Source organism: Kryptolebias marmoratus, linkage group LG16, assembly GCF_001649575.2.
Source record: "Kryptolebias marmoratus isolate JLee-2015 linkage group LG16, ASM164957v2, whole genome shotgun sequence".
Classification (NCBI taxonomy): domain Eukaryota; kingdom Metazoa; phylum Chordata; class Actinopteri; order Cyprinodontiformes; family Rivulidae; genus Kryptolebias; species Kryptolebias marmoratus.
Window position 1 is genome coordinate 18855936 of NC_051445.1, and position 21633 is coordinate 18877568.

General features: G+C 41.7%; 1 protein-coding gene across 4 annotated transcripts in view; it reads left to right on the forward strand.

Annotated features, from left to right (window-relative positions):
• triob (trio Rho guanine nucleotide exchange factor b) overlaps positions 1 to 21633 on the forward strand; it is a 106512-nt gene that overhangs the window by 70812 nt on the left and 14067 nt on the right. For all 4 annotated transcript variants that reach the window (XM_017409929.3, XM_017409928.3, XM_017409926.3 and 1 more), the window contains exons 19-39: positions 984 to 1082; positions 1175 to 1267; positions 1537 to 1686; positions 1782 to 1896; positions 2028 to 2143; positions 3889 to 4011; positions 4302 to 4496; positions 4820 to 4935; positions 5839 to 5905; positions 6069 to 6178; positions 6271 to 6340; positions 6755 to 6844; positions 6987 to 7079; positions 7179 to 7290; positions 7863 to 8053; positions 8169 to 8270; positions 9166 to 9305; positions 9566 to 9665; positions 12050 to 12302; positions 20819 to 21105; positions 21196 to 21366. In XM_017409929.3, coding sequence (XP_017265418.1) covers positions 984 to 1082; positions 1175 to 1267; positions 1537 to 1686; positions 1782 to 1896; positions 2028 to 2143; positions 3889 to 4011; positions 4302 to 4496; positions 4820 to 4935; positions 5839 to 5905; positions 6069 to 6178; positions 6271 to 6340; positions 6755 to 6844; positions 6987 to 7079; positions 7179 to 7290; positions 7863 to 8053; positions 8169 to 8270; positions 9166 to 9305; positions 9566 to 9665; positions 12050 to 12302; positions 20819 to 21105; positions 21196 to 21366 — 2793 coding nt within the window. The remainder of the gene's footprint in view (positions 1 to 983; positions 1083 to 1174; positions 1268 to 1536; positions 1687 to 1781; positions 1897 to 2027; positions 2144 to 3888; positions 4012 to 4301; positions 4497 to 4819; positions 4936 to 5838; positions 5906 to 6068; positions 6179 to 6270; positions 6341 to 6754; positions 6845 to 6986; positions 7080 to 7178; positions 7291 to 7862; positions 8054 to 8168; positions 8271 to 9165; positions 9306 to 9565; positions 9666 to 12049; positions 12303 to 20818; positions 21106 to 21195; positions 21367 to 21633) is intronic.

Genomic DNA, 21633 nt, shown 5'->3' on the forward strand with positions numbered 1-21633 from the left:
CGATATCTCTGCCTCTCTCTGCCTCTTTCCTTCCTTACGTCTCATTTCTACTTCCTTCCTTCTGTCTGCCGCTGATTATGCAGGCTGCGTGTCTTTGAACTCAATCGAAACCATCTCATTCTAATGCAGGCCTGTGTCTGACCTACTTCTGTACAGATCACACATACGCAGAGACTCGCGCCCAGAAGAAACCTTTCTGTATGACTGTTGAGAATGTGAACCTGGATTTTTTTTATTTTTTTTGTTAACAGATAATAATCCCCAACACCCACAGTGGGTCCTGTGGGTAGAGGAGAGTGAAAGTACTGTTGAAATAATAACCTGCATTGACTGTGTTGTGCAGGTGCGAAAGTTTTTTTTTTTTTTTTTAAATGACCATATCGTGAGGAAAGGTGGAGGGAATACTTTGTATTTTTTTTTTTCCTTTTTCAACAAGGACCAAAGCCTCACTCAGGTTACCTGCTGCCATTTCTAATTCCTTGTGTCCTGCCTAGATTTTCCACCTTAGAGTCCTTCATTTTCCACCAAACTGAGGTGTGGAACCAGCATAAAGCTCAAGCTGAACTTTTAAAACACTTCAGGGTGTTTCAGTGCTCCGTTATTACCATTCTGTTAAAAAAAAAGAGTCCTGTATTTCATCACACAGCTTTGAAACAAACATGCAAATTAAACATCACAACGTGCGTCTGTATTCGAAATAGTGTGCTGAGACTTTTGATAGCAGTATGTTGTACAACTTATACAGAATCTGCATATTAACAAAAATAGGTAGGAAACAAAACAATGGCGATTTCTTTTGACCTTGGTTTTCGTGTTATGTTTCTAATATAGTTTGTACTAATAAATGTAGGCATTTTAGATTATTACAAATTAGTTGTTGGAATTTTAGGCAGTAGCTGCGACAGCACTCTTCAAAGCTTCTTCGGAAATCTTTTGGTCATTTGAGTCACTGTTAAAATGTGTTATCCTCTCCCTCTGTGTAGAAAACCCATCAGAGTGCACTGCAGGTTCAGCAGAAGGCCGAGGCCCTTCTCCAGGCCAACCACTACGACATGGACATGATCAGGGACTGTGCAGAAAAGGTTCTTTAGTTTCACTCGTATCTATGGAAAAAAAAAAAACAACATCAGCATAATCAAGTCTTAAAAGCTGACTGGTTTTGTTTGGCTTGAAGGTGGCGGACCACTGGCAGCAGCTGATGCTGAAGATGGAGGACAGGCTGAAACTGGTTAATGCTTCTGTGGCCTTCTACAAGACTTCTGAGCAGGTACTTTTGTCTGTGTGTGTGTGTCACGTTGATTAAAATGTCTCCTTTCCTACCTCCATAATCAGACTTTATTAAAGCTGCCTGAAAGCCTAAACATAGGACGAAAAGGCTGTATAAATCGTGCCCGCAGATACGTTTTTTTTTAAAGACGATCAAGCAGAACGTTGGTGGTCAGCTCGTGTTTCTGCAAACACGCAGACAGACCTGGATGTTATTGCAGCATCAGCTTCGAGTTCATGTCTGAGCCACACCCTCTGTCTGTGTGGCAGGTGTGCAGTGTGTTGGAGAGCCTCGAGCAGGAGTACAAAAGGGAGGAAGACTGGTGTGGCGGTGCTGATAAGCTGGGCCCGAACAGTGAGACGGACCACGTCACGCCGATGATCAGCAAACATCTGGAGCAGAAAGAGGCTTTCCTCAAAGTGGGGGGGGGGGGGGGTCATTTCAGTTAAGAGAATAAATGTCTATTTGTGTATTTACTTTTGGTTAATAATGGTTAATAATTCTCCCCCTAAAGGCCTGCACGTTAGCTAGGCGTAATGCCGATGTCTTCTTGAAGTACCTGCACAGAAACAGTGTCAACATGCCCGGCATGTTGTCCCACGTCAAAGCTCCCGAGACTCAGGTCAAGAGTAAGTAATCAGCAATCAAACCCTTTATCATTTTTATGCTTTGTTTTTGTATTGTTTGGTATTATTGTGAATGAAGTCCCTGTGACATCCAAATTTAGGTAATAAATATCTTGAAAAAATGTTTTCTTCAGATATCTTAAATGAGCTGCTACAGAGAGAGAACAGAGTCCTGCACTTCTGGACCATGAGGAAGAGGAGGCTGGACCAGTGCCAGCAATATGTGGTGTTTGAGAGAAGTGCCAAACAGGTGTGTGCTCCTGTTTGTGTGTAAACTTGGATATAAAATCACTGATAAGCATATTAATACGATGTCCACATTAGATTGACTGATTTTTAGGCTTTTCTTTGTTGTTAGACTACATTTAACTGTGTTTTTCCTTTTGTATATAATGTCCAGTAAATGTTTCCTCATAATGACTCAGTTCATTTGTCCAGGAAGTCAGATGTTAGCAAAAAACAAAAAAGACAGATTTAAAAATGGTTGTCATTATGTGGTTTTGTAAAATTAAAGACAGCCTTACTACAAAGGCTTTCCAAAAATATCCAAACCATTCATTTCCCCCCCTCAGGCAGAGCCGAGCAGTTCAACCACAGGTTGATTGGAATAGCTTTTCTGTATTTTGCTATTTGGAGGAACTGAGTCTCAGAAGGACTCTTGTTTTCTAAGTAGAAATTGTGTGTTTCTGTTTACAGAAGCATCTAAACATCTTCATGTTCCACAGACTGAGCTGACGTCTGGACTTTTATTTATTCAGACAGAGCTTTGACCACTTGACAGAATGCAAAACCTAAAGTAACTGTGAAGTTCTTCAAGCGCGTGTCCCACTGTTTCCCATGGCTGTATTAAATAATCCGCTTGGCTCCCTCTTGTGGCGTGTAGGCAGCATGACACAGACACAGATCTCTCTGCCTGGCCAATAAAATCAGGTGACATCACCCCTGTTTTCTAGAACACGACTATTCTGAGACTTTCCAGGTTTTTTCCCCGGGGCCTGAACGCTTTTTGGTCTCACAGTTTGACTGGACCAGTTCTGCCACAGCGGGTCAGCGCGGTATCACCTCCAGGCCCAGTTTCAAAGTACGAAGAGTGGACGCTAAGTAGGACATTCTAAAGCTGACATCTAAACACGCAGCAAAACTTCATCTTCATATTGAGCAGTTGTATAATATAACCTTTGATTTTAGTATAACAGTGTCGTTTCTAAAATCTTAAAGATGCCAGAATCCTTAATCTTGAATGAAAGGCCTTGAAGGACCCGTCGCCGAAGATCATTTTATGTTAAGAAATGTTGATCAACATGGTGGCCATTATGAATTGGGGTGTCTCCAAAAGTTATTTGTAAATGTGCGCACAACAATTACTTTCCGGGAGCTTCATCGCAATCCATCCAGTGGTTCTTAAGATATTTTGCTAACAAACAAACATGTTGACTTTATCAGTTAATGCCAAAGTTTTAAGCAAAAATGACACAAAATACCACACCAAATTTTAGCTCAGTATCCCTAAAACCTACTGAGTTATAGCTGTTTTTGTGCTTCCAATTGTCAGTTGGGTGTGGCGGCCATCTTGAATTGGGTTGACTCCAGAAGTTGATCATTTGTAGATGTACCTCCGGCGATTACTTCCTGGGAGTTGCATTAAAATTTATTCAGTGGTTCATGAGCTATTTTGTTAACAGACAAACAAGCAAACACACAGACATGGGGAACAACAATATTATCCTTTCACCTACAGTGGAGGGCAATAATTAACATTAGATTGGCTACAAGGATTCAGATGCAGAAAAATAAACAAGAGAAAATGTCCCTCAGGATGGGAGTGAATTTTTTCATGTTGTTTTATTTTGCAGAATTGGATTTGCTTTCATAAGTTTCAGGTTTAATAACCTGCGCCGCGCGCTCCGATTTGTATTTGTAACAAAGCCGGACAAACCGTGTGGCTGAAAGCTCTGTGCCGTCTGTGCGCTCACTTCTGATTGGCTGTTTGGTCAGGCCCTGGAGTGGATCCATGACACCGGGGAGTTCTACCTGTCCACACACACCTCCACTGGGTCCAGCATTCACCACACACAGGAGCTGCTGAAGGAGCACGAGGACTTCCAGATCACAGCAAAGGTATGTGGAAGGTTATCCGCTGGTTTGTGTAAAAGGCTAAAAAGAAAAAGTTGCCTGTATTTTTCTCCTTGTTGTCCGGTCTGATAGTTTTGTGTTTGTCCTGCACTCAGATGTGAGGCCCTGTTTATTGTCCTCTCTCCCCTTTGCTGTGTCACTGTTATTGTGTTGTTTCCAGAGCGAGCTATTGTGTCCGTGAAGCGACACATGATTCCTAACCCGTCTACCTTTTCTCTGCCCCTCTCCGCTGCCATCTCGCTCCTCTCTCTGACACGTCCCCTGCCTATTGACAGCAAACCAAAGAGAGGGTAAAGCTGTTGATCCAGCTGGCGGATGGGTTTTGTGAAAAGGGCCACGCCCACGCCCTGGAGATAAAGAAATGGGTGTCCTCGGTGGACAAGCGCTACAGGGACTTTTCTCTCCGCATGGACAAATACCGAACCAGCCTGGAAACGGCGCTTGGCATCTCATCGGACTCAAACAAAGCTGTAAGTGCAAATCCGCCTGTTCGGATGTCTGTGTACACGACAACAGAAGGTAGCAGGCAGAGAGACATTCTTACCTCTGCAGCTGGGTATAGGGAATAATAGACAGGATCAAACTTACTTAGATTAGTTTAAACAAGGCACAAACTGCTGGGTTTTAACGTCTCAACTTTCAGAAACCAGGTGTTCAAACCAACGCCGGCAGATCTCGCCGTTTGTCTGTTTAAACTTTGCTTAATGAGCAGCTGCCAGCAGAAAGCAAACACGTCCCACGGTGTTGTTCTGACTGTTAACCACGTGACAACCCCCACCTACCGTGTTTGCAGAGCAAAGAGCTGCAGTTGGACATCATCCCTGCCACTGCTCCGGGGTCAGAGGTCAAGTTGAGGGATGCAGCCCATGAACTCAACGAGGAGAAGAGGAAGTCGGCACGGAGGAAAGAGTAAGAGCCCGATCACGCCTCAGGGTTCTAGCTTCCTAAGTCAGGAAATGCTTTAATATGTCTGTCACTTCGAACTGATTTTATTTTATTAGATTTTTTTTTTTTAAATGTGGAGTTTAACGGGAAATTACCCTGAGAATAGGAGGACGTTATAATTAACGGTAAAGCTTTCAAATCCAATCCGGTCTGTAGACAAATGTCGATGAGTTTACAGCTCATGGTAACCAGTATGAATAACTGCTTTATGAGCATTTATCGCACAATTGTCCCGGTCCCAGTGCTGTTTTAAATGCCTGTGGTGAGTAGTTGTAAATGGTTTAGAGGCCTTTTAAGGGATTTTTTTTTTTTTACAGCAAGGAGCCCCTGAACAGCCTGCAAATTACACTTCATATGATAACAGCTCACAGTGGAGATGTAAAGCGTGTTTTTTCTTTTTTTTTCCGCCTCAAAACATGCTTCTTGGCACAAATTTAAATTGCTTTAATTGATTTAAAAAATGCTTGAATGTTTTATTTAAGGGAGTAAAGGGCAAAATATGTACGGTGTTTTTTTATGTGTTAATATTTTGGCCGTGATGTTATTTCAGAGACAAGGTTTTGACTTCATAAACTCATCTCAAGTTGACAACACTGTCACATACACAAATGGTTGGATAATTATACAGCTATTAAAACTGAAATCAGTGGTTATAGGGTCAGATCTTGTTGCTTTAGTACTTGAGTGGTTCAACAATTTTTTTTTTTGTTCTGCAAAAACTTTCCATAGTACGAATAAAAATCATGACAAGAATAAATTGAGCACAAATGTTTTAGATTCTTGATGCTTTTGTTTCATTTTGTCGATGCCTCCAGTCTCCTTGACCATTCATTTTTAATATAAAGTCATCGATCACTGTCCTTTCAGATTCATAATGGCTGAGCTGATTCAGACAGAGAAAGCCTACGTCAGAGACCTGCGGGAGTGTATGGATGTAAGTACTGTGGAGGATTCACCCTAGTCCTAGTCCTTCGTGCTCCAGTTTTACCTCTGGTTACATTTCTAATAATTCACCGATGAGTTAGTCTTTTTTTCTTTTTTTTTGTAGCTGCTTCAGAGACAATTGAAGGTTTACTCTGATGTGTGTGTTTGTGCAGACGTACCTGTGGGAGATGACCAGTGGCGTGGAGGAGATTCCTCCCGGCATCGTCAACAAGGAGCACATCATCTTCGGAAACATGCAGGACATCTACGAGTTTCATCACAAGTATTACATATTCTTTACTATCATATTATAGATTGTCATATGTTTGGCAGTGAGCTCATAAAGTTTGTTTAACTTTGTTTGTCTCTGAACAGTATCTTCTTGAAGGAGCTGGAGAAGTATGAGCAGCTTCCGGAGGATGTCGGCCATTGTTTTGTGACCTGGGTAGGAGATTTCCTGTGTGCTATTGCTTTTGCTCATTTTACTCATCCTTTTTCACGACAGCATCTGTAATTAATTTAATCTCTTACACTATTTTGTGAGATTAGGGACAAATAAAGGGGCATAAAGTTTGTTTTTTCCCCCCCTGTGTTAGTGAAGTGCTGAATGCTTTATTTTACATTATCTTCAACAGAGCGGAAAAGAGCAGCAACAGAGACATCACTAGAAACTTTCCAGGAAGAGCGTTTCATTTAGGAATGCTTGGAACATCTGCACATAAAATTTATCACAATCTAAAAAGACTGCAGAACCATTTGTTCTCAGGCTTGTGGAATGTGACATAAACTCCTGGCGCTGGTGTTTAGTGTTTAAACCTGTGATGTTCTGTGTGTAACCTGTTGAATTTGTTTCACTCAGGCTGATAAGTTCCAGATGTATGTGAACTACTGTAAGAACAAGCCCGACTCCACGCAGCTCATCCTGGAACATGCTGGAAATTACTTTGATGTAAGTGAAGTTTTATGGGTTTTTTTTTTTTTAAAAAAAGGGGGGTTATCAGAGATAACCCGAGCCCCTCCTCCGACTGTTTGTCTCTGTAAGACATGAGCCTAAAAGACTAAAGATATTGCATTTTTTTTTGGATTCACAGGAAATCCAACAGAGGCATCGTCTTGCCAACTCCATCTCGTCTTACCTGATCAAGCCCGTCCAGCGGATCACAAAATACCAGCTGCTCCTCAAGGTAGAGTTGGCTTTAAATGCATTTAAAGACATCATAGATGGTCTGTCAATACTGATTTTGGCAGGCAAGAAATATGACCAGAGTGTGCCTGTATTGCAGGAGTTGCTGACATGCTGCGAGGAGGGAAAAGGTGAGATCAAGGATGGTCTGGAAGTGATGCTCAGTGTCCCTAAGAGAGCCAACGATGCCATGCACCTCTCTATGCTGGAAGGTGAGTCGAAACATTACAGATGCACATTTCTGCTTTTCAAGAATCTCATACCTTTATATATTTTATATAAAAATCTGCTCACTGCCACCATAAAAGGCAGGCGATCAAGTAATTGTCTGTGTGTGTTCATGTGTACATTTTGTTTGTCAAAACAACATATTTCATGAACAACTGGACAAATTTTAATGAAGCTCTCAGAAAGAATCACTGGACTCACATCTACAACTAATAGACAGATAACTGACCTTAGTAAACACAAACATGGCTATAAAATTTACTCATATTGAGCTAGGATTTGGTGTTGTAGTGGCTAACAGATCACAAGATCTTTGTTTAAAACTTGCATGCAATATGGCAGGTGATATGCATTTCTTTAAAGAGTCCTGGGTTTTAATTTAATTTTCTTTTTTCAATTATTTGTCATTTTTTCTTAAAGCAGCGAAGCAGAGATAACTCCTCTCTGACTCAGCAGCAACTCCACCTCTCTCTGTGTTTCACATGTTTCTATGTTCTGTCCAAACATGCTACTGTCACTAAACTGATGTCCTCCTCCTCCCCTTGAACTACTGCAGGGTTTGATGGGAACATTGACTCCCAGGGAGAGTTGATACTCCAGGAGTCCTTCCAGGTTTGGGATCCCAAGACTTTAATCCGGAAGGGCCGTGACAGACACCTCTTCCTCTTTGAGATGTCCCTTGTCTTCAGCAAGGAAGTCAAAGACTCAAACGGGCGCAGCAAATACCTCTACAAGAGCAAGCTCTTTGTAAGAAGAATATATTCCTGGAATACGCGCCGTCTCAGCTACTGTCTGTGGAGTTCCTGTATCGTTTGTTTCATTGTTTTTAGCTGCTGCCTTTGTTTTTTTTTTATCCTTTTAGACGTCAGAGCTCGGAGTGACAGAACACGTGGAGGGAGATCCATGTAAGTTTGCCCTCTGGGTGGGCCGGACACCGACCTCGGACAACAAGATTGTTCTCAAGGTATCCAAAAGCCCTCTTTTGTCACGTCATTGGCATTCAGTTTGTGTTACGCTGATATAAAATTAGAACTGAGTTCCATATTAGTGTCCCACTTTCACTGTATACCTCCATACTTCCCTTCGGTCAAGTTCAGTGTCTGTAGGGGGGTGGAATGTCACTTTCTGCCACTTACTCATCTTCTCTCACAGACATTTGCATAGCAGGTGATGCGTCATTTTTCTAACGCGCGTAATGTATTAACTCTCACCCCTGTGAGTCAGAAATAATCTTTTATGCTTGTATTGCGGAGATTTGTGTTTGAAAGTGTAACAACTTCACTCAAAGGCAGCAGCCTATAAAAGAAACCGAGAAAGTCATCAGATAAACGGAAATTGTAATCTAGGAAATGCAACACACACACAAAAATGGGGACTGATGAATCCGACTGCCAGCTAAACCAGTCAAACCATGTTTCCACACTGTGTCAGGTAAAGGCAATAAGCCAGCTAACCCAATAAAGCATGACACTGTAAGGTTATTGCAACAAAATACTAACACAAAGTGCAAATGCAAGATAATGTATAAAGACCAGGGAATGTGTGCTGCCCTTTAGATCTTTCATTTACTCTTTAAAAGAGGTGCACCTTAAATCACACTGTTGTCTTATTAAAATGTATTGGAGAAAGAAGAAGGAAGGAATCAAACAATTACTGTATGTGGAATCAATTGGAACAATTCGAAAACCCCTGATAGACATGCATTCTGTGTTATGAGTCAACAAGTCACTTATTTAAACCAGGTGAAACCTGCACCTGCTGCGATTTTCCTATGTTTCGCAGCTTTTTGCAGAAGGCTGAACTGCTGACACAAAAGCCGTTTGTATGTGGATCTGTTCTGAGTGTGTGTTGTGTTTCAGGCATCAAGTTTAGAGAACAAGCAAGACTGGATCAAGCACATCAGGGAGGTCATCCAGGAGCGAACGGTCCACCTGCGTGGAGCTCTGAAGGAGCCCATCCACATCCCAAAAGCCACCACGACCAAACATAAAGGCAGGCGGTAAGCAGAAAGGGCATTCGTCGCTGCATGAACTCTGCAGCAGGGCAGAGCTCCACCCCAGAGGAAGTTTTCCTTAACATCCTAAGCAGGAACAAAGTCTTTAAATCAGCCATTTGACTAAAAGTTCCCTATACATAAAACAAAGGTTGCATTTTTTAAATTTTGTCATATTTTAGGTTCATTTAACAAGTTGTTTTTTGAGTGTAGAATAAAAACAGTACTTCTTATAATTAAATAACTCCACAAACATCTGCTTAAAGGGATGGAGAGGAGCTGGACAGCCAGGGAGACGCCAGCAGCCAACCAGATACAATATCCATCGCCTCACGGACATCCCAGAACACACTGGACAGTGATAAGGTAGGAATATACAGTATATATATACACACACACACACACACACACAATCTACAACCATTCCTCATCCTTATACATCCCATCACACACTATTTCGTGTTTTTTAAGTCAGTCTGGATCTGTAATTCCATTGGTTTGGGGCATGCCGTCACACACGGTCGTCAGAAGCTTGGACCCGGAACGTTGTCCTCAAATGGTTTCCTGTGAAAGTGTTGGATTGTGTTGGGAGGAAGAAGCAGTCCATCTGACAGAGATTTAAACTGTGTGTGTGTGTGTGTGTGTGTGCGCGCGTGTGCGTTTGTGAGAGGGAGCTCACTGCGAACAGAGATTTTCAGCTTTGGTTATATCTGGTAATGACACCACAGAAGGCTTATCCTCCTACGCTCAGGATGATCAATTGTAAAGCAAACTCGCAGCACGCACACACACACACACACACACACGGATAAAAACACTAAAAAAAAAATCTTGCATCGCCTTTATGTCGTATTAATTATAAACTGGAGGAGTGGACCGGGTCATTATTTTCACACTTGACTTGGATTTTCCCCAGCTCAGCCTCGCTGGCTCGCACTGCAATCAGGAAAATAAGAAAATTACCGTGTTCACTTTCACGGTTTATTTAACCGCTACTGCAGCGCTGTAATCTCAGCGCCTCGGTCGCTTTATGTAACATAGAGCTGTTTCAAAGGCGAAACGAGTCCGTGTGAACCAAAACCACCTCGGACCCTAATTAATTAGGAGTTGTCGCTGCAGTGCGAGTCGCCTGCTCGCATGCATGAAGATTCAAAACACAGAGGAACACGTGCACATTTGAATGTGCATCTCATTCTGGCTCCTTGAATGCGTCTCTGTCTGCAGGGACTCACATGAGACGTTTCATTCAGGGGGCAGCGACAATGGTGTGCCTGTGCGCGTTACCGAATGTGTGTGCGTACGCGTGTGTGTGTAACCCTGTTCCGGTGTGTTTCTGTTCATGTGACTGACTTGTGTGTCAGCAGCTTCAGCCTCCCACACTCCTCTTCACAGAGGACGCTCGTCTCTATGCCAGACAGGAGAGCGCGGTTTTAACTCCTTGCAGCTATCGATCCGATGCCTCACTTCAAAATTTGGGCTATTTTTGTTTTTCCTCCAACTTTGTGGAGTGTTTTGTTCTCAAAAGCAGGATGGACTAATTTGCTCTGCAGCGGGGAGGGAATTTAAACGAGGAAACCCTCCAGTGGTCTGATTGTACAGACCCTCAGAGGAAGTGCTTCTGACTCTTACAGTGGACACATTTTCTCCTAACTTTGGAAGATTTGGAAGATTTAATCAGAATTTTTTTTTCCATTTTCTTTTTTTTTTTTTTTAGCGTTTCACCTGAATTAACACTCTATAACAAAACGAACACTGCTATTGTTGTTTTAGCATCTTCAAAGTGTGATTCAGAGCATTTTTAGTGACTTGTGTTAAAAGTCCGAGTTTTCTTGCTGCGTGGACAATCTTTCACAATGAGGGAGTGGAAGACAATTGACAAACTTGAGGAGAGGATCTCAAATCCCGTCTCTCAGCTCCTCAGTTCTCTGGCTTTACCGCACTACCAGAGGGTATGTTGCAAATATTGAAAAAATAATGGGACAGTTTATGTTTGGCAACGCCGCACCGAAAGGATCGCGTGAGCAACTGCAGCGTGTTTGCACATTTTGAGCTTGCCGTTATTATTTAGTCATTTGTAGGTGTGTTTCATATAAACAGAGAAAACATATACCAGAATATATCAACTGAAAATCACATCTTGACATAAAAACAACTTCAGGAACATTTTTCAGATGTTAAAACATTCAGGACTATGTTTGAGATGATTTGAGATCATGTATTATATTTGTGTTCGTGTAATCAGGTTTATGTTTACTGTGCTTTACTTCCCCCTGCAGCAGCAGATTCATTACAGCCAAGTTAAATATAAACACCTTAAAGAATTAGATTGGCGTTTTGTTTCATTGTGCCAGAATGACTCATCGGGTCTAACTGTGTTTAATTGTTCACCTCCTGCCTGAGTAAAGCAGCTGGAAGTAAAAAGATACTGAGTTAGAAATGTAGCTTTTTTTTGTTCAGATAATGTTTTTTTACTAGAGTAAATGTCATACCTGGATTATTCTTATACGCTATATATTCTTATTGTTATGAACAATGTCTGTTTTTAGTGTTTGTAGCAATACTTTTTTTAATGAAATAAAAAATTTTAGATCATGCCTGAGTTTCAGATTCTCGACTTATCTCAGGATTGCCCTGTGCATTAGTAATCACTCATGAGCAGTTGCTGTTTTACTCTCTTTATTTCACTTTAAATATGGCCGAAAACTGCCCGCACACCTGCTAATTTGCAGCATCTGCTGCTTCCCTTCCAGCTCTCCGGTGGCTGTGAGCTGACGGTGGTGATGCACGACTTTGTGGCCGGTAACGGCGGCAGTAACGGGGAGCTCACGGTGCGCCGGGGCCAGACTGTGGAGATCCTGGAGCGGCTCCACGACAAGCCAGACTGGTGTCTGGTGCGGACCACCGACCGCTCCCCCGCCCAGGAGGGGATCGTGCCCTGCTCCATCCTGTGCATCGCTCACTCCCGGTCCTCCATGGAAATGGAGGGGCTCTTCAACCACAAAGGTAGGCGCTGAATAATAACAAATCTGAGACTTCTTCACAGTCATCTGGAGAGGGGGGAAACTAATCAGATGTGCTTTTTGTTTGCAAACATATCACCGTCGACCCTCCGAACCTTTGCTTCATATTGAACATCTGCTTGGGGGAAAAACACAAACATTTATTTCCGAGTGTTACCATGCAACTGTGAAAAGGCTGCTCCAGGCACGGCTGTCTTTTAATTATCTTTCAGTATCCCAGCCTTTGACTTCCTCACACTTTAACGACCATGTGTCTTATTACCACCAGGAACCCTCATTTTGGCTCACACATCTAACAGCAGACTCCTTCAGTATAAAATCCTAGAGGATGTGATGTCAGACTCTGCACCTGTTATCATGCCTTAAAGGGATACTTCACATCTTTTGAAGTAGGGCTCTGGAAAAAGGTTATGAACAATTACTTTCTTACGTGTTTCAGATAGCTCTTTGTTTAACTTCACTTTGGAGAAATAGTTTAATGATCAGATTGATAAGTCTGAATAAGAGACTATATATTTGATAAACTGAATACAGAAACATAACATGGAAGTTGAAGCCTTAGCAAAATGAGTGCCCCCTGTATTCTGGCTGCAGTATAAGTTTTAGGTCCATGTATATCAGTGGTGTCCAATCTTGGTCCTGGACACAACTAGTTTGAATGACTGTTGAAATTAACAGGCTTCTGCAGATCTTGAGGACCTGCTGAAGAGCTGGTCTTCTCTGCGACCTGCTTTGTCGCAAAGATTTTCATATTTATATACACGAGCACAAATAGCAGCAGCAGTACTTCCGGCGCAGCTTGGGGGATTTCTGGCAAGATTATCAAAATATTTCTGCTGGAATAACACTGCTATGTAGAACTAGCTGTGGTCGAAGTGTTTATAAAATGGCATTCAGGTGAACCACTACGGAGAATGGATTTGTTTTAAGACGGTGGAAACCCACTTTGGTCTTTGCCCCGTTGAAAGTAGCTGTCAGCTTGTTAATTCAGTCAAAACTAAACTCTAAAAAAAGGCTGTGTACAACAGGTAAGATAGTAGTTGTTCTTAACCCTTCCGTAGGATGTAGATGTTGATCTGAATGTAAATTTTATATGCGCTACAAAATATGTACACTACTGTATGGGTTTTTGCCATTTAAAACAGGACCATTTCACAACGTTTGAAATCATAACCTGAAAAAAATGAGCCAATTAAGTAAATAATGGCCACAGTTTGAGATGCGGTTGTAGTTCTGATCTGCTGTCACGTCTTGGCAGAAGCTTCTGCTTGTGCCTCTTTATTTATTTTATTTTTTTTTAAATCCGTAAGAGTGGGTGAGAGCAGGGGCTGCTTGTTTCTATGGAGATACAGCATACAAATATTTAGCTGGCCGCCTCTTTGTAGTCGGAGTGAGAAAATTCTGCATTTTGTATTTAAATTACAGGATGCCCGGGGCTTTGCTTACATGATGAACACACAGCTCTGGCATTAGCTGAATGATTTACTGGAACAGCCCGAGGTTGGAAGGAAGAATTTTCCCAGCTGTTTGTTGTTACTCTTTCAGATCCAGCTGTGATGATTCTCTTCTGGAGTCCTCGACTGCACATTTGAGTAGCTTGCCTGGTCAGGAGTGAGGGAAGAGAAAAAAAAAGGGAGCTTCTTGATACAGGGGTTAGTCTAGTCCAACAAAAATGAAATAAATGAAGGGGGTAGGTGGACAGGTGGACTAGGACGATGAGAAACGTTATTGCTATTTTCTTTTTTAGGTTTTTAAGTTGTGAGAGTGACAGCTCAGTGGATAAGCATGTCCAGGAAATGTGTTCGTGTTCATTCTGAACCTCACAACGGGGAACGATCAGCTTTTTAAGGGTCTGTGTCTAGAACAATAGAGGAAAATACAACAGAGTGGTTTCCATACACTGATAATAGGATGCTGCTTGTTAACGGCCGAAAACTGCAGACCTACATGCCTCTTTTCATTAAGGCTTTTATCTACACATTAATTAACCACATTCTCAGTTGTAATCAAATAATTTCCTCATTTACTGAGCAGGTTGACAGCCAACATTATTAAGTATGAATGAGGGCCAGTTGTCTTCACAGGAGGGTGTTTGTTTAGAGTCTCTCACACACACACACACACACACACACACACTCGCCCAGAGTTTCACAGAAGCATCTTTGTGCATCCAGCCCGTATAGTTCCTTCGAAACGCTGGTGAGTCGTTCGCTGCTCGCTTTAGTTTCATAACCAGTACTATATTTGTTCCAGGCACAACTTGTATGCATCCTAAATCCCTGTAAAATATGCACCCGCCCACACGAACTGAGTGGGTGCTCCTACAAAGGGTAATACGGTAGATGAGCTGCTTGTTTCCAGACGTCCCTTCGGAACAAGGAGAGGCACAGTGGAGGTTTGCCCAATATCCTCACAGCAGCCCACTCGCATGGGAGGGTGGGAGGAAAGGAGATACAAAGAGAGAGAGAGAAAACATCCTACACTCTTAATGCTGCATTGGACTTTGTCATTTCTCCCTCATGCTGGGCTTCATGGTTTCTCCTCCTGGAAGGTCTGCCTTTGACTACGAATCCGTTCCAAGACCGTTCGGACCTTTGCGGGATTTTTTAAGCGTGCTTGGAAATGTTGTAAGGGAATAAACCGCATATCTGGAGCCTTAATATTCGGCCGACATGGCTCGTGGAGTTGAGTCATTAGTGTCTTTAAGTCCGTTTTTTTCAATGGATTTAACGGGGCCAGACCACGGCGACAACTGCAAGTTTTGGCTGCTGGATCTGGGTAGGTGTTTCCATCGGGAGTGTGCCCGCGGAAATGTTCCTTTCCTCTGTTTTTGATTTGAGTATCAAAATGACATTTGACGCTTTAAATTCTGCTTGTTTTGCAGAAGTGAGATCAGGATATTTTAGAAAAAGACAAATCTGTGATAAGTTGCTTGTGTTATATGTGTTGTTTTTAATGCTGAAAAAAAAAGTAAAAAGTCAGGCTAACAACCATTTGTACCTTTCGTGACATTTTGTTTTACAGACGGTTCTGGTTTAATGCGTCTGCATCAGCTGCTTGATGAAGCAGCTTCACAGATCACCTGCAGATTATGTCAGGCCATTATGCCCCTAAAAGTAATTTGGAGAATGTGTGATTATGTGATATTAAATCTGCCAGTCTCATTCACAAGATTAGACCTTTCTGTGCTCCATCAAGTTGTTCCTGCGCACATGTGCAGAGGATGTAACCATAAAACAACAGCCGTAATGTGAGGAGTCTTTCACAATGCAACTCATTCTCAAAAGCTTCACAGATGTTCAATTTACTTTAAATTCTTTTTTTTTTCCAAAAGTGCAGTATGCAAATTGAAGCTGGGTTGTTACAGCTAAAAAAGGAGAACCCTAGCAAAAACAGCAAAACACTAATTAAAAACCAAAAGGAGCAAAACATTAGCTAGAAGCCAAATGAAGCAAAAGGCTAGTTCAAAACTAAAAGAAGCTAAGAAGGGAAAAATAAAGCAAGTATGCAAAAGCAGATTTAAAAAAAAAACAATGTTTTGAAGGAATTGAAGAGATCTGAATGTATTTCTTGAAGGGAAATATTTGAAATAAAGGTAAAATTTACAAAATTTTATAAAAGTTACAATACGAATGGCTGTAATAGCACAAAATATGTAGAAGTGGATAGATTGCAAAAAATGTATGGGAAAAAAAACAAGAAGAAAACAATTTTGTGAATGCTGTGATGAAATACAGAGTTAAAACATCATAATATTGGATTAATTAAGCCAGAATGAGTTATGGGTGTTGTGTATGGCTTTTTGTTTTACATCACCACCTTTGGACAAAGAGAAGACCACCCCCAAAAACTAGTGAGGTTATTGGCATCTCTCCACCCCACACACACATACAGAGAGAGAGAGAGAGAGAGAGAGAGAGAGAGAGAGAGCAATCCTGCCCACCTGTTCTGAGTAACAAAGTCGTAGATTTGTCAGGTTCTCTTCAGCAGTGTGAATGAGCGGTCACTGACATGTGGTTTTGTAAATTGAGCTTGCAGGTAAATAAGCAGACATGCAGATGTTTGTCTTATTCCACTGGGTGGTCTCTGGGGGAGATGATTTTTAAAAAATTGCAGAAAATACAAACAGCTCAAAATCATTCCATCTGATTTTGCATGAGAGTAATGAGCTCAGTGAAGAGACGACAAATATTTCGACTGGAGTTTGAAGATGTACTCATATGCTGTCCGCAGATACACGACTGTTACTGTGTGACTCTAAAAAAAATAATCCCACTCACCTTATCAGCGTGTTACTCAGACGAATCTGCTGATGAATTAACCAGGAAGCCGTCCAGGCCAGGGCGGCACTTTGCTAATGAAGTCAGGATCCTAATTTTAGCAAAGATTAATGGGCGTTTTAAAAACATGTTGCAAAACCAGCTTCATGAATCGAAGGTTGGTGTCTGAATACCCAAAAGATTTCTGAGAAAATTGTTGCCATTAAAGATGAATAAGTAAAGAGTGGGGAGATGCCAGACCTCAACGTCCTCGTATAAGTGCTACAAGACGTAGCCGGAGAGAGGTTGATTTAGCCACATTAAAGTGATAGTTCAGATCTTTGGACCTTGGGTTTTGTGGAAAGGTTAGCAATTAATATTTTTTTCTGCTGTAGATAGCTCTATTAATCACTTCTTGATATTTAGATGAGTACTATCTTGTTTAAGCTTTCTGAACAGTGTATAATTATTTCTTACGTCTGTTTTGTAGTTGTCCTAATGAAAAGGATTTTAAGGAGCATTTTCTGCTAAAATACAGTTTAACTTTTAACAAACGTGGCTTACTTCTGGCTGGAATCATCAGCAGTAAACACCCAGGAAAGAATGAAAATTAATTTTCTATCCTTCCTGGTTGCTTCCAACAAGCGAGAGACGGACCAACTGTCCTCGATGTGACGTCACCACGAAAGACTTCCTGCTGGACAAAAGGGAAAAGTTTATTATCCACCCTGTGTGTGTCTAAAGAGTTACTTTGCACTGAGGGGGAATGTGTCGAAGCTGCTGACACAGAGCACTCTTCTCAGTCAGAGTTTGCAGGTACTAAACGCCTATTTAAGCCAAGCGTGAACATTTTAGCCAGGAAACACGAGGAGCAAGGCTGTCCATTTCAGCCAGAAGCACCGTATTCATTCCCAGGGCATGTGTTTTACATTTCTGAACAATCCAATAGCAATAAATCTCCCAACAAAGGCCATCCTCTGTCGGTTAATTTTCCAATGTTGCATGTGTTATTGGATTTCACTGCGGTTATTGACACAGCACTCCCCGAACGGACCCATCCACGAGAATATCTGCGGCGTTCCAAGAGAAGAGTAATTCTAATTCGATGCACATTTGTTAACTTGAAGTGTAAAATTTGTGCTCTGGCTTTTCTCAGCAGTCGTATCTACACTGGTAGAAATATTCTTGCTTAAACTGATTATATGTTCCCTTGTGACCCCAGCATGTCTTCAGGAAACACAGTTTGTTTACTTTCCATAGAAACTAACATAGAAATCTTATTCTTATTTTTATATTTTAAGGTGTTTGTTTTTTTACACTTTTAGTAATTTTACATTGAGACATATCCTGTTAAATAGCTGAGTTTTTGAACATCTTCATCTTTACTTCTCTTATCCTTTCATAGCGAGACATGTTACTGACATCATTTCTTTTTGTTTTAAGTCCAGAATATCTTAGTTACAGTGTTTGCTAAGAATGATTTAAATATTTAAACTTTTCCAGAAATGTGGATCAACATAATAAATGCAAGTATGTATCAGCTGTAAGTCATCAGGGTTTTTTTTTCTGACAGTTAAAACCAAAGTCTTAAAAAAACCCAACAACAATAAGAAAATTCTATATTTACTTTAGAGAAGAACAGCTGTGTGACTTTGCAACCATTTTGGGCATTTAAGCACAAATACCATAGATCAGGTTCAACTCCTGTATTTGCTTCAAGTATTCACCATAACTTAGCATAAAAAGCTCATTAACAAAAGATTTAAAAGTCCCTGGAGATTAACAACTGCAGATGTGAATCTTCGGAATTACAGCTTTAAATAGGATGAACGCATGAATAAAACATCCCTTTGTCGTTTTAATAGACGTGACTGTGGTTTTTTATTTGTTCGGCAAGAAGGAAGTAACCTCACACCCCAGCTGGTTTGTTACAAAGAGTCATTTGGGAAGGTTTTGTTTTTTTTTCTTTGTACAAGTAATTTAGAAGAGGACAGGCAAGATCTTAGCAGGTGATTAACTGGAGTCAGTCAGTGAACAGGAGCTGTGATTGTTGACTGTCATCACACCTAAAACAAACCAGGAGCTGCCAGTACACAGAGCTGTACGGTCCAGCGTTGTGTATTATGCTGAGAACAGGTAAGTCATTTGCAGCTAAGAGGAAATTTTGAATCGTATTTCTGGTTGCTAGCAGGCTTCCTACATCTCCAGTAAACATCTGATTAAACTCTGAAGTCAGACAAAATCATATATCATTGATTGACCTCGTGGAAGACAATGTACTCTCAATTAAAATAGATTGTTTGAGTGGAAAACAGATTTACAAAGCAGCCCACCTTTCCCGCTCTTTCTGTGATGAAACTGTTTTTGACTTTAATAACAAAAATAAATAAAAACTTGGATACGAAAACAAGATAAGCAGATGTGCTGTATTATCCTCTGCCACGACATATTCACCTGATAGGACTGAACTGTGGGTAATAAAGTCTTAACATGGCTGTCTACATTTTACAGAATCTTTGAAAGATGACCATGTTTTTCCAGTAAGGCTGTCGTGACCTAAGGCCTAGTGTACAAGGAGTGCATAATCACAGAAATGTGGTGTACACTGTTTACCACACAAAACTTCAACAATGAAATGATGTGTGCCCCCCAAATAAATCCTCCAGTCTTGACTGCATCATTACTACTCAGTGGTTCAAGTGAGTGACCTCCTGTTTTTACCTGGTTACACTTCAGTTTCAGAGCATTCTTCCGAGCCTCTTGGTGCCTTTGTGATTCCAGTTGTTATGTTAAGAAACACAAAGATAAAGTTTGAAATGCCTCAGCTTCATCCACTGGCGGACTGACAGCTCCACACACAGTGACACTACTCTTGCACTCAGCACTAATGGCAGAGGATAGCGTGCAGAATGCTGTTTTGACGCACCTCTGCTTCATTTAGGAGCGCCTCTAACTCTCATTTTGCACGTAGATATGACATGTCAAGGGAGGTGTTTTGCGTGTGTTCAGTTCCACATTGATCTGGGTGTACAAAGGAAATGTGCTTGGATATTATATAATATTACACATCTGGATGTTTTTGCACGCACGCTGTTTTCTTGATTTAAGCGAACGCCACGTTTTTAGTGGGAAATCCATGCGTGTCTTAGCACATGAGGCCCCTGGGCTCTGTCAGAGGGAGATGAAGAAGTTGTTTCTGGGTTTTTTTTGTTGTTTTTTTTTAAATGTTTTCACAGTGCCTGGCGTGCTTATTATCCTGGGTACCGTACCGTCCTCTTTGCTTCCATGCACAGTGAGAAACATGTGTCTTTTATAAACAGAGAGCAGTAAAACTCGTCCTGAGGCAGAGTCGGGCCTGCACGTTCACACATAGAAGCATTTACTCAAACGGTGTTTCTGTGAGACGAGGCAGAATCTCCACACCTGCCACTTATAAGTGCTGTTCGTGTGAGTCACATGATTTAATCTTTAGCGGCTGCATCTGTTTAACCCTCCATCCCACTGCAGCGCAGTATCCAAAAACGTGAATTTCTTTATGACTTCAGCAGCATTTCCGGTGCTGGCAAACAGATGGAGTCCTGATGAAATGGCGTTAAAAGATCAGATAAAGGCAGAAACCCGTCAGGGAGAAGAGATGGGGTAGAGGATCAGAGACTGGTGAGACAGACAGGTGGACATGACTTTAAAGTATTCAGACAAAGCCTAAAGCATTGCTTTATTCTCTTGTTTTTGTTGTTTTGTTTTTTTTTTCCTCACTGCTTCATTTCTGTTCGATCTGGAGTTTTCCTCCCACAGATTCCCCAAGGAGCGTCATCGCTGTGTGGAGGTGGCTCGCCTGCCTGCTGAACATAAAGAAATAATCTGTCATATATTGACTTTTTCTTTTTTCTCTGACATGAAGGGATGTCATTTCCTTCATATCAGTTTTTAGTCATTTTGTAACGGGACATTTTTGACACTAATGACAAATAATAATTAATCTACTCATATTTAAGAATTATTTTGGTTCTGTTTTGGATGGTTTGTGTTATGAACAAACCATTAATAGCTCTATTAGACAGCTGTAATTACATGGATTAGAGTTTTGTTGGTGGTGCCTAAACTAATAGACCTGCCAATCAATGGAAGACTAATGGTTGCTTTTAGTCTTGTGTGCTGATTTTAGTCCAAATAAATTTGTGATCTACTTTTGTCAAAGTCACCATTAACCCCGTTTCTCCTTTCTCCAACTCACTTTTAGACACCTTGTCCGTATCCAGTAACGACGCCCTGCAGCCCGGCTCCAGCCAGACCCTGGGACCGCACAGCTCGCCGGGCCCCAAACGTCCCGGGAACACTCTGAGGAAGTGGCTCACGAGCCCCGTGCGGCGGCTCAGCTCCGGCAAAGCCGACGGCCACGTCAAGAAGCTCGCCCACAAGCACAAGAAGAACCGTGACGGCACGAGGAAGAACATGGACGCGATGGCCGGCTCGCAGAAAGACTCCGACGACAGCGCCGCCACACCACAAGACGAGACCCTGGAGGAAGTAAGACCGTCACAACTCGGCAGAAATCCCGTCAGAACGCAGAGACCCAGTTTGTGACCAATCAACTGATAGTCGCTCTTTTCTCTCCAGCGCATGCGCAATGAAGGGCTGAGCAGCGGCACCCTGTCCAAGTCTTCCTCGTCGGGGATGCAGAGCTGCGGCGAGGAGGAAGGAGAGGAGGGGGCCGACGCTGTTCCTCTTCCTCCCCCTATGGCCATTCAGCAGCACAGCTTACTGCAGCCTGACTCCCAGGATGACAAGGTGGGTCACTCAGCACAGTCTAACCAAGTGTTCACAGATTAGAGGCTGCAGAACACTCAATGAAAAACACTGAAACAACAAAAAACTAATAGGGTTTTTTATTTAAGTAAGAATTTAATCATTTTCAACTGTTTTTCACAATGCTTCCTCTGAAATCTGACTCACAAATACAGATATTTTGTGCATGAAGTAAAAAGACAGATGCTCCCAATATGAAAAAGGAGGTGAAATAAATATTGTGTTTTTAGATTTAAAGAAAAAAAAGAT